At 39.6% G+C, this 13,169-nt stretch overlaps 1 protein-coding gene across 1 annotated transcript; it reads left to right on the top strand.

The window, feature by feature from the left end:
- The first annotated feature begins 590 nt into the window (after nucleotides 1–590).
- On the top strand, nucleotides 591–13,136 carry CD79A (CD79a molecule). The gene is made up of 5 exons (XM_032227199.1): nucleotides 591–737; nucleotides 6,932–7,393; nucleotides 10,418–10,536; nucleotides 11,898–11,966; nucleotides 12,322–13,136. The coding sequence occupies exons 1-5, from the start codon at nucleotides 674–676 to the stop codon at nucleotides 12,442–12,444; spliced, it is 837 nt and encodes a 278-aa protein (XP_032083090.1). The 5' UTR covers nucleotides 591–673; the 3' UTR covers nucleotides 12,445–13,136.
- The last annotated feature ends 33 nt before the right edge of the window (nucleotides 13,137–13,169 follow it).

Genomic DNA, 13,169 nt, shown 5'->3' with positions numbered 1-13,169 from the left:
AATGAGCTGCCCCCGGAGCTTCGCATAATCCCCGACCTCCGGTCCTTCCGACGCGGCCTAAAAAGTTGGCTTTTCCAGCAAGCCGGCCTGGCCTGAACAAAACAAAACAAATCATTGATCACTGTTAATTTTAATTCGAATTTTTTTAAAAAAAAATGTCATTGTCAATTCTAATTGGGTTTGGGATATTCTATTTAATTTTTTAAAACTTTTGCATTATGTGTTTCTTTTAATGTTGTACGCCGCCCTGAGTCCTTGGGAGAAGGGCGGCATATAAATCTAATAAACCTAAATCTAAACTGGCCATTCTAAGACTTGTGGACTTCAACTCCCAGAATTCCGTGGCTGGGGAATTCTGGGAGTTGAAGTCCACAAGTCTTAAAATGGCCAACTTTGGACACCCCTCTCCTAGGGACCAAATTCTCTCCCTGCTGCAGAAGCTGATGACATTCAACCTGACCTCGGATCGAAGCTTCGGTGCATAACAAACAAAAACCAGAAACAGGCCAACTTCTTCTCTGGGTGGAGCAAGGGAGCACCCAGGCGCATCGCCTGAAATCTACTTAAAACAGGAAAAGAACCAAAAGAATGCACAACTAAAACAAGCGTGGAGTCCCGCAGCAAAGCAGCATAGATGTGGGGGACAATCGTCTCCCTGGGATAGTTTAACAGGATGGAAATTGGCCTCTGCCACCTGTGGACTCTCCTCCTCCTCCTCCTCCTGGGAACCCTTTCGGGTAAGATCAGTCTTTGCAGCTGTAACCGAAGGACTGGTGGCGGTGAAAAGGCAGGGAGCCAAGCCTACGAGTTAAAACCCTTTCTTTTGTGATTTCTCCGGAAAGCTGCTGGTTTTATGTTCACCTGTCTTTAAAGGCCGAGGAGTCATGGGGACGGTGCTATACAGGTGTACGGCTGGGCAACTCTGTGCTCTAAGGGTGTCAAACTCCATTTCATTGAGGGGCCGCATCAGGGTTGTGTTTGATCTCGGGCGGGGGGGCAGGGTAGGTGTGGGCAAGTGGGCATGGCCAGATCGATGTCACTCGTGTCGGGGGGGGGGGTACAACACCTGTGATGGCCCGAGCGAAGTGCCAATGAAAACAAGCTCCCGAGATTCGTTTTCAGCTGCCACAGCCACCTGCAACCCTCTGCCAGCGAAAATGGGGTCCTTCCGAGCTCCATTTTTGCTGGCAGAAGCACCGGTGGGCTGGTCCTTCACCCCGGAGGCCAGATCTAAGTGCCTCGTGGGGCTGGCTCCGGTCCTTGAGTTGATACCCCTGCTATAGGTTCAAAGATGAAACCCCAAGTTTCATTGGTTTTATAAAACGGGAAAGGCTTGGGGCGGGGGAGAGGAGGCTATTGTGACCCTGATTCCTGATGGCGACATGGATGGGTCTCTGAGGGTTTTTCGGATACCTTTTCAGAAGTGGTTGGGCATTATTTCCTTCTGGAGAAAGAGGGATGGGCCGAAAGTCGCCCAGCCTAACTAAGAGAGGATGAGAAGGGAAGATCTTCGTGGCTTTTCTGTGCTGTTTCAACCTCTTTTTATAATATGGTGACCAAAACTGGATGCAGCATTCTAAGTGTGGTCTTACTAAGGCTTTAAAAAGCAGTACTAATCTTTCATGTGATCTTGATTCTATCCCTCTGTTGATGCAACCTAGGATTGTATGGGCTTGCTTTTTTTTTTTTTTTTTGCAACTATCTGTGGTATGTAAATAGCGCAAAGCTGAATCTTTGGTATCTGTAGTGTTTCTCAACTTTGGCAGCTATATATATATATACAATATATATATTGTGTTGTATTTGTGCTGATAAATAAAGGGAGACTAGTATAGATCTATTTCAAGCTATTTAGCTCTCATCAGCTAGCCATACCCTTACTGGGATTCGAACCTGGGCTGTATTGCATTTTAGGCAGATGTGCCTAACACAGCACAGGTGCTAATCCCAGTAAGGGTATGGCTAGCTGATGAGAGCTAAATAGCTTGAAATAGATCTATACTAGTCTCCCTTTACTTATTTATCAGCACAAATGCAACACAAAAATGGTTTTCTGCCTGGAAGGCTTCTAGAGTGGAACTGAAAGGCAAAAGGGAAGATAGATAGATAGATAGATGGATGGATGGATGGATGGATGGATGGATGGATGGATGGATGGATGGATGAATAGATAGATTAGATAGATGGATAGATAGATAGATGGATGGATAGATAGATAGATAGATAGATAGATAGATAGATAGATAGATAGATAGATAGATCTTAAAGAGGTGCCTTTACCCATATATATTTTTTTATAAATTTTTATTTTAAACACATAAACACATCAACAAAAACAAACACATGACCTAAGACAACATAGGAACAAGACGTTCCATCATATAATCATACAGCAGTTCCACATCGGTTTCTTTGCAGTTAGTGTTTTCCCTTCTATATATTTCTATCTTACATTCATGGTCTCCTTATTCGTTATCCATTTTCATGTACAATTCTATATTTATTTATACTTAGCTATTGATAACCAAATATTGTTTACCTATATTGTGCTTTATATTCTTACTGTCATTTATTCTCTTGCATACAATTATAGGTATACATTCACGTAGTTATTCTTTTTCTTTGCCATTCTTATACTTTTGTTATTCCATTTAAAAGAGTATAAGGTACAGTTTGGATTTGTTTTGTTTACCATCCCTAGCGCCTGTTATGACACCACCTTATTTTCTCTTTCTTTTCTTTTCTCTCTCCCTTCCTTCTCTACTTCCTTGCTTCCTCCTCTCCTTCCCCTACTTTCTTCCCTTACCTCTCCCCTACTCTTACCCTCTAGATAGATAGATAGATAGATAGATAGATAGATAGATAGATAGATAGATAGATAGAGATAGATAGATTAGATAGATATATAGATATAGATCTATATAGATCTTAAAGAGGTGCCTGTACCCATATAAATGGATAGAGAATTGTATCCTTAGTAGGTAAGGGTAGAAGTTAAAATGAATACAACATAATAAAATAGATACTGTAAAATATCTACTGAGTATATTCAGTACACACCTGGTTTGAAGCAAACTATACTGAACAGAGTAAAACCAGGGGTGAAATTCAGCTGGTTCTGACAGGTTCTGAAGAACCGGTAGCGGAAAATTTGAGTAGTTTGGAGAACTGGCAAATACCACCTCTTGCTGGCCCCAGAGTGGGATGGAGATTTTGCAGTATCCTTCCCCTGCTATGCCCACCAAGCCACGCCTAAGGAACCAGTAGTAAAAAAAGTTGCATTTCACCACTGGTAAAAACAAAATAGACTTCAACCTGCAATCATTGTTTGTTGAACCAGTTTTGGGGTAGTTTTCCTATGTCTTCATATTCTTTTTATATTGTACAACTATTGCTTAGCTAGAGTTTTCAATAGTGTTCCGAAATCAAAAAGGAACATCAAGAAAACTTAACATAATGAATGGTTATGTGCACATACTTAATTACAGTGCAATCAATAAATCAATAAATGAATTAGACTTGTTGCTTGTCAAAATAAACCATGGTTTGCTCTACCCTCCCCACACAGCGCTGTTAAAAACAAAGGTACCATGGCTTAATACAATGTTAACCCTTTTTTCTTTTTTGATTCATGCTGTTATGAGTATTATTCTAAGAATACGTGATGGAGGAATATGTAGGATCCCCAATGTAATCACCATTGGAGGGCCTTATATTTATTCACAGGAGAAACGATTAACTGTTAACGATTAACTGTTCGCCCATCAATATAAACAAATTCATTTCCTTAGGGTTCACTTATTTGGCATCGTGATCGAAGAGAGAGGCCGCTGTGTTCTTTTTCAAATTGAATCCGATTGAGTAGATTTGGGGCTCAATGTCAGATAAACCAAGCAGCTGTGCAGATGAGGACTGTTTGATTAAGACTTCGGAAAAGACAATGGATTTCTTTATTGATCCGAAATATACAGTATATCTGTTGAATATACCGTTGTGTTTAAGGGGGCTTACTGTATCCTGAATAACTATGTATAATGTTATAGTGTAGCTGAGACACAGTCGTTCCACTGCATTAATGAGACCTACTTCCAGGTATTTCCATAGAATAGAATAGAATAGAATAGAATAGAATAGAATAGAACAGGACAGGAATAAAACAATAATAGAACAGAATGGAATAAAATACAACTAAAACAAGAGTAGAGTAAAGTAGAATAGAGTAGAATAGAATCACAGAGTTGGAAGGGACCTTGAAGGTCTTCTAGTCCAACCCCCTGCTTAGCCAGGCAACCCTACACCACTTCAGACAAATGAATATCCAACATCTTCTTTAAAATAGAATAGAATAGGAATAAAACAATAATAGAACAGGAATAAAACAATAATAGAATAGGAATAAAACAATAATAGAACGGGAATAAAACAATAATAGAACAGGAATAAAACAATAATAGAACAGAATGGAATAAAATAGAACTAAAACAAGAGTAGAGTAGAGTAGAGTAGAGTAGAGTAGAGCAGAGTAGAATCACAGAGTTGGAAGGGACCTTGGAGGTCTTCAAGTCCAACCCCCTGCTTAGCCAGGCAACCCTACACCACTTCAGACAAATGAATATCCAACATCTTCTTTAAAATAGAATAGAATAGAAGAGGAATAAAACAATAATAGAATAGGAATAAAACAATAATAGAACGGGAATAAAACAATAATAGAACAGGAATAAAACAATAATAGAACAGAATGGAATAAAATAGAACTAAAACAAGAGTAGAGTAGAGTAGAGTAGAGTAGAGTAGAGTAGAGTAGAGTAGAGTAGAGTAGAGTAGAGTAGAGTAGAATCACAGAGTTGGAAGGGACCTTGAAGGTCTTCTAGTCCAATCCCCTGCTTAGGCAGGCAACCCTACACCACTTCAGACAAATGGATATCCAACATCTTCTTTAAAACGTCCAGTGTTGGAGCATTCACAACTTCTGGAGTCAAGTTGTTCCATTGATTAATAGCCCATAGTCTCTTTTCTTAAGAAAAGAGGTCTTCAGCAACTTTCAGATGTGTGGTCTTCAATGCTGGCTGGAGAATCTGGGAATTGGTCCCCTTGTCTTCAAGTTGTTGAGGCTGGACAACACTGCTCTAAAGCAACAGAGCCCGTTTGGCGTAGTGGATAAGATCCTAGTCTAGAAACCAGGAGACAGTGAGTTCTAGTTCCACCTTAGGCATGAAACCCGGCTGGATGACTTTGGGCCAATCTCCAGGAGATGGTGAATTCTAGTCCTTCCTTAGGCCAGTGTTTCTCAACCTTGGCAACTTGAAGATGTCCGGACTTCAACTCCCAGAATTCCCCAGCCAGCAAATGCTGGCTGGGGAATTCTGGGAGTTGAGGTCCGGACATCTTCAAGTTGCCAAGGTTGAGAAACACTGCCTTAGGCAACAAAGTTGATTGAGTGATTGGGGTCAGTCACTCTCTTTCAGCTGCTAAACCCAGGTTTATTGTGGTGGGAAAAATAATTGGAGGAAGGAGGATTAAGTATGTTTGCTGCCTTGAATTACTTACCAGGTAATAAAGGCAGGATAAAAATCTAATTCATTAATGTTCGCTAAATCCCTGTCAGACCCCCAAGATAGGCCAAATCTGGGAAAGATACTGCACAAACTATTAGGACTTTATTGCCAGAGGGTGTAATAAAAATCTTGAAAGACTGCAGAGATATTATCTCTTTCCTGTCTTAGATGAAAGAAAACCAAGCCAGAAATATCTTGAGTTTCTTCCTCACCCGCTCCTGTCTATCCAGGAAAATCCGGGTTTTAGATAATGGTTGCGGAATTCCTTTTTCAAGGCCATCTCTGTACTTCTCAAAAAGCATTTTTGGGACAATCTTTTTAAAGATTTAGAGGTATTTTTCTCTGAAAACTTCTCAAATCTGGTTCCAGCTTACTCTGAAAGGACTTCTGCATACCTGCAAGGAGGGGCCATAAACTTTCCGCCTTATAAAAAGTGGTCCTCTTCTGTTTCCTGTCAACAGAGGCAGGAAAAAGGAACCAAAACCACCAGAAGCCCCTTGGGGTTTTGACGAGGGGCGGCATTCTGTCATGGAGATGTGGTTCAGTGGCTTTACCAGCAGGAAAGGCACTCTGGGGAGGGTTTGTTATTGGAAAGATTGCAAGATATATTGGGAAATATGACTTTCCCTGCCCCCCCCTTCGTTTTTGTGCCTTTTTCCCCCAACCTGACATAGAGACATTTCCTCTGGTTCATCCTATTGAATTTCCAAGCAACCAGCTAACCATAAAAAACCCAGTCTGGGTTTAAAGAGAAGGGCAAGACAAGAAACAATGGATGGAAACTAACCAAGGAGAGAAGCAACTTGGAATTAAGGAGAAATGTCCTGACAGTGAGAACAATTAATCAGTGGAACAGCTTGCCACCAGAACTTGTGGGTGCTCCATCATTGGAGGCTTTTTAAGAAGAGATTGGACAGTCATTTGTCTGGAATGGTACTATAGGGTTTCTTGCCTGAGCAGAGGGTTTGACTAGAAGACCTCCGAGGTCCCTTCCGGCTTTTTTATGCTGTTATACTTATGAGTCAGTGTGTTGAGTGAATCCACAATTTGGTTCAATCAGAATAGAGCTGGAAGGGACCTCCAATCCCCCTGCTCAAGCAGGTTGTCCTATACCTTTTCAGAAAAAGAAAATTTAAGTAATCAGGACTGGGGTTCCTATGAAACCAGAAACTTTTTTACATGGTCCATTGTTGGCATTTTTTCTATTCTCCCTTCTCTTATAGTTTGTATGTTGAGATATTAGGATATTGATTATGATGATTTCTATATTTATAATCATATCTTCTGTTTTATCCACCATGCCCAGAGTCTTGGATAAAAGACTTTGGGCATGGATAAATTTGATTTATTTCCCCCCCTTCTCCTATTTTCAGGTTGTGATAACTCAACTACTGATGCCACTAAAACCATTTCAACAACAGAGGAAGTCAATAGCACAGATCAAAACCCTACAAGTCCCAAAGAATACGTTGTAACGACTACGCCAACGCATCCCACCTATCAGAAGTCGGTGATGCAACGGTCCATCATTGTGAACCCCGTAGATACCTCTCAAATCGTTTTGGAAGGGAATCCTGCCACTCTGGAGTGTCAGTTTGAGGCCCCACCGGAAGCCAACGCAACGGTTCTCTGGAAAAAATCTTGCTCCCCAAATTGCAGCCTCAATCATGACGTCTCCAACACCACAAACTGCATCGTCTCCGCAAACGTCCTTCAGGGCTGGTCAAAGCTCTCCTTTCGTTCAACCCAAAAGAACGACACCGGCATGTACTACTGCTTTGTGGTTGCTACCACTGGTCATGGGCAATCCTGTGGGACGTTTCTGTGGGTCAGGAGTGAGTATAAGCCTTATCCTACTAAGGGTTGAATCGGTTGACTTTTGCAAACGGAGAGCAGAGGTACAAATGATGCCCAGATCTCTAGCCTAGATTTTGATTGATTGGGTGAGTCAGCGTTGACTCTTAATGATCATATAGAGCAAGGGTGTCAAACTGGACTTCTTGGAGGGCTGGATTAGCACTGGAGTTGTTCTCTGCGGGCTGGCTGAGGGGGGGGGAGGAGGAGACGGGATGGAGTGCCCTCCTGCAGCACCCTGCTGGCCAAAACGGGGCATAGGGGGCACGCAGGCATTCCCCACACAGCCTGTTTTCAGCCTAGATACCCTCCTACAGCACCCTCCTGGCCAAAATGGGGCAAGGGGTCTGCAGGCATCCCCCATGTGGTCCGTTTTAGCTGACAGGGTGCTGCAGGAGGCCATGCAGGCTGAAAAGGGGTCACATGGGGGATGTTCCCTCACCCCCATGGCCCATTTTCACTAGCAGAGGCATTGTGATCCTTTGCTATTTCCAGATGGGCTCCACAGACTGGATCTAAGCACCCCGTGTGCCAGATCCTGCCCAGGGGAGCTTGAGTTTGACACTCCTGGTATAGAACATTTCCAGGATGGTCTGTCCCTAAACTGGCCCTTCAGGTCTTTCAGTGGGGTGTTAAATGCCCGTATAATCAAGTATGTACAGATTGCTATTAGTTGTTCCATTTTATTTACATTTTATAACACTGTCTCAGTGTTATAGACTTTTTTAGAGAGTTAACTTAGACCTCAACATAAAAAAACCAGGTACAGGTTGGCCCCTGTGTCCCCCCACAACCTTTTGGGCACCAGGGACTGGTTCCATGGAGACAGGTTTTTCCCTGGACCAGAGGGAGCGTGGTTTCATGTCCTGCCTGCATCCTGTGCACTTGTGTGGCCCGGTTTCTGTCATTCACAGAGCAGTGTCAGTCCATGGACTGGGGGTTGGGGAATCATCGGTTAGCCAATGGTATTCAGGAAGTCTGAGGCCTGAGGTCCATTAGATTTAGATAACGCCTTTCCTCATCTAAGAGCTCAAGGCAATTCCATCCTCCAGGTTATGAAGTATAAATAAACACAAGTTTATGAAGCGTACAGTGTGCTTTTTAGATTTAGTATTTTTAGTTGGTATGTTTTTCAAGTCTATGAGACACATTGGCTTAAGAGAGAATGACTGGCTCAGAGTCACCTACTGAATTGTAAGTGAGGGTAGCATGCATATGCACTCACACACACACACACACACACACACACACACACACACAAAGAGTTACAGTATTTCAGCTCTGAGATTATTTTAATAGTTATTGAGCTAGCTGCAAAGACGTCTTCCATTATTCTAGTTTTCGGAAACAGAATTTTCAGTGGGGAAATGTACAAATAGCCTTTGGAAGCATAGAGCTAAAATAACAATTAATAGGCAAGTTAGTAGTGGTTGATATAAACACAAGGTCGAAAGATGATAGAGATAATGTAAATAGAAGATTCCATCTACTGAAACAAGAAATCCTGCAGGAAAAAAGGTTGGGAAGAGAAACTATATCATTCTCTGAAGATGAAAAATTCTTCTCTTATAATATATAAAATATTGCAGTCTAAAAACAGATGATTGTATTGTAGTACTTTCTATTGTGAGCATGACAGAAACACTGAATCAATGTTTAAGTATTTGTTGCCAAATACTTAAAACCAGCTAATAATATCCGCGCTTCTGGTTTCCTTATCAAATTCCTCATAACGTGACAGGAAAATACAAGGTATCTATGTCTCTCTGGTTTCATTGATAGAATAATTAGAGTATGGCATATGGTGAAATAATAGACTACTAGTTATTTATTACTGGTGGAAGCAAAGGGTTAAGAAGCCACTTCCTCATCTTGTATTTCAGCCCAAAAATAGAATAAAGATTTATTGTAGATAAAGACATCTATAAGTCTCTAGAACTAATTTTTTACAAAAACGTCTATTTGTGAAATAATAGTAGCTAATGTAATCAATACAGAGAACGGGAATTGGGGTGAGTTCTAGATGTTGTGGATTCCTTTTTTTATTGTATGCTCTTCCACAAGATTTAGATCATAACACAGCTGTTTTGTCCTTTTGTCTGGCTCAAAATTACAGTATCTCAGCCTTCTTTTTTTAATATGCTCCATCACAATACACTGTGAATTGGAACTTTCATTTCCTTTTTGAAATTGTTTGTCTGTGATATGATGCACCTCCAGCCCACACATGTTAATTTTGAAGTTTTTAAATGGTCAGGAGGTGTCTGCAAAACCTGTTGGAGGAAGAGACATGTACAAAGGAGAAATCCAGACAGCTGACTTGGCATAGAAGAATTCTAAATTAAACAAGCAAAGGTTTCAGGTCATTGTGTGTCATCCATGCTCTTCTAGGTACATGCGTTTAAGTGCATAAAACGCATCAACAAGACCAATATAAGTCTACTTGGTGCCATGGATATTTAGTTAGATAATGCTGCCTGTTTGGGTTGGTTAATTGGCTGGGAAATATATGCAATTTAAATACATACATCAATGCATATAAACCTGCTCAATAAAACTGAGTCTGAGCCAAGCAAATAACATCCTTAAGCTGCCTATGTTTAACTAACGTGCTTTAGCCGATTACTGAACTAACCCATGTACTGGATTTTTACAATAAAATAAACCCAACAGTTTAATAAATGGCCAGTAATTACAATAAACAAGTCACCCACCATTAACCAGGATTAAAACTAGCTAAGGTAAGAATGCTGTGCAAATCCAACCGCGGGGTTTAAAATTGACCTATGTCAGACTTTTTTGTCAATGTGTTTGCCATTTTGCAAAAATTGGTATTTGACAAAAGTACCATTAGGGAATTAATAGACATAGCTGTGATTTGCAGCAAGACGAACTTGGCAGCGCAGATAATTCTGAAAAAGAGAATTCCAAGTGGATGGTAAATAGGAAGACCAGGAATGTTATGAGGTTTCCAAATCAATTGTCCATTTCTGGCTGTGTTCTAGGACCTCGCCCCGTCTCCTTCCTGAATATGAGTGAATCCATTAAAAACAAGATTATCACTGTGGAGGGATTCCTTCTGCTTATCTGTGCCATTGGTCCTAGCCTTTTTCTGCTGTTCAAGGTGAGCTGTTTTTTCCCTTCATGTATCATTTCCATACATACATATATAGTGTGACCCATTCTGATTCTGTTTGTGCATAGTTTCCAGTCACCAGATCTTGTTCTGCTTTTGATCACCATGTTAAAGAATGTTCTGTTTCCTCACAGAGGCATTAGCAGACAGTTTACAGTAATGGAAAAAGCAACTGGTTTCAAAAGTATCATTAGGAGATTATTCTTCTTAGAACTCTATTTTGAATTTCTTTTCAACATTTTTTTCACAATATGGGCACTACATCAGATCCAACTGGCAGTAATCTAAGTAACTGTTCCTGTGACATACCCAGAATGTCTAGGAGGCATGTATAGCTGGTTTCTCAAAATAAAAATTTACTGATGCCTGCTATTAGCAGAATATTCCTACAGTATCACATATATCTATTTTTTCCATCATTAAATGCAAAGCGTCATATGTGAGTCTCAAACAGATTTTTCATCAGGGGAATGAAAAATTAGACACAGACTGTAAGTATAAACAAACAAACTGCATCCTGTGTCTTAAATCCATCGCCTATTAACTGTCAAATATTCATTGTTACATACCCATTTCCATATGAAAATCAGTGGACCTACCTACAATCTGCTTACAACAGCTCCGTAATAGTATAAATCTTGTCTATTATAGTAAATATTGAATGAAATGGGTTTTTTTTAATTCTTCCAGTTTATGGTCCAACATGAAGATCTGCATCCAAGCTCTTCATATATGTGACAGTTGAATTTATTCAGCTATGTGAGAAGGCCTATTCAAACATCTGTTTACTATCTGCGCATGCAATTTTTTCCTGGTTGATTTTATTTACTTACATTGTTTTATATACCTTCCTATTTCACTATTATTCTGGGCAGCTAACAAAGGTTCAGAAATAATATATTTATAAAGGTATAAAATTCATATGACTGCGTAAGAAGGCATAGAAAACATGTGGGATCCATTGCTTTCCTGACCCCCCATGCCTGGGCACAGCCTGGCCTTTGAGGCTTTCTGAAATATGAGCACTAGAAATTAATCTAGGGCAGTCTGTTTTTTCTAGATTGGGGGGACGATGATTGGACTGCTAGATAACAATCCCTGATTAAATGGATTCAGAACATGCCCATCTAAATACCGTAGACTGGATAAAAATTATAGGAGTAAGGCACTTAGTTTGCCTTTAGGCATCTTCTATTGAGTATGTTTTTATTTGTGTATAGTACAATACATAAGTACGGTACTAAAACATTTTATACTAATTTCACTAAAGTTGAAGTTAGATATAGAACTTAAAGAATAATATTAGTTAACTTTTCATGAATCCTAGTCTCTTCTTGTCTTCTTTGCAGAAGAGATGGGAAAATGAGCGTCTCTTGCAGGCCAAGAAGAAAGCTTGTGAAGAGGAGAATCTGTATGAAGTAAGTCAATGGAATGTTTCATTGGCATATTGCAGAAGGAAGGGAGATGAAATAATGGGCTATATAACAATGAAAACAGAGGTTCCAGTTAAGAGACCTATTCTACTATCATCTACAGTACTCCAAACTATAGTGCAAGAATACATAGATAGTGTAGCTATGATGGTGCTAGAGAGGGAGCGGGGGCACAAGAGGGATCCTGATATTCATCAGTGGAAGGCATTTTTCCAATTGGAAATATATTAATTGCTCAGTAATCCAAACATGCTCAGTAATCCAAAGTCATTTAGGAATTTAGCCTTAACTTCCTCAATGTATGACTTTCAGAATAATGAACTTTGTCTTTTCCTTTTAGGGGCTGAATCTGGATGATTGCTCAATGTATGAGGACATCTCCAGGGGTTTACAAGCTACCTACCAAGACATAGGCAATGTCAAAGTGATTGATTTACAGCTAGAGAAACCAGAGAAACCATGAATTTAAAATGCCTCATTGTCATTTTCTAGTTTATTGAAAATGGTTATTTTAAAATTCTTTGATATCTCTTGCTGATAATGTGTGTATATATATATATAATGGTGACTCTGTATTTTCCTATTCTTAGATAATAATAATTGTATAAATTTAATCTTGAGTAGTAATTGGCTTGAATAGAATAACATAAATGAAATAAGCAAAAACATATCCTTGCTTTTCCAAACAAGAAAATACTCTGATTATATGCTATTTTGTAATTCAGATTCCTAATTGCCATTATTTTAAAAAGGAGCATCTCAGAGGTTTAGGATGTCCAGCAACAATTCTCCCTGGTAGAACATTAATTCTTATGACATCTGGAAAAATAAAAATAAAAGGATATGACGAGGACAAATAACCACTGCAATGTTTCTCCTCACTGTTTATTTGCCATTTTAATATTTTCCCATTCTTTAAGGGAAAATATAGCTTTATTTACATTGCAGACTTGTGAATACAGGAAAGAGTTTACCTTATTTTTTTCACAGAGCAAACAGTAGCAAAAACATGTGGTGGTGGGATAAATTCCAAAGACAATGGGTTTTGGCTTTAGTGGGTGCCAACAATTTTCATGGGATAACACTTCAACATTTGACAGTTTTAATCAATCCTCTGTTATAATCCTATGGTGATACAAACATATCTTAAACTTCCCTTTTTCTTAATTAGTTTTCTTTATAAACTAA

The sequence above is a fragment of the Thamnophis elegans genome, chromosome 12, assembly GCF_009769535.1.
Source record: "Thamnophis elegans isolate rThaEle1 chromosome 12, rThaEle1.pri, whole genome shotgun sequence".
In the NCBI taxonomy this organism is placed as follows: Eukaryota; Metazoa; Chordata; class Lepidosauria; order Squamata; family Colubridae; genus Thamnophis; species Thamnophis elegans.
This window is presented reverse-complemented; position numbering and strand designations above follow the sequence as displayed.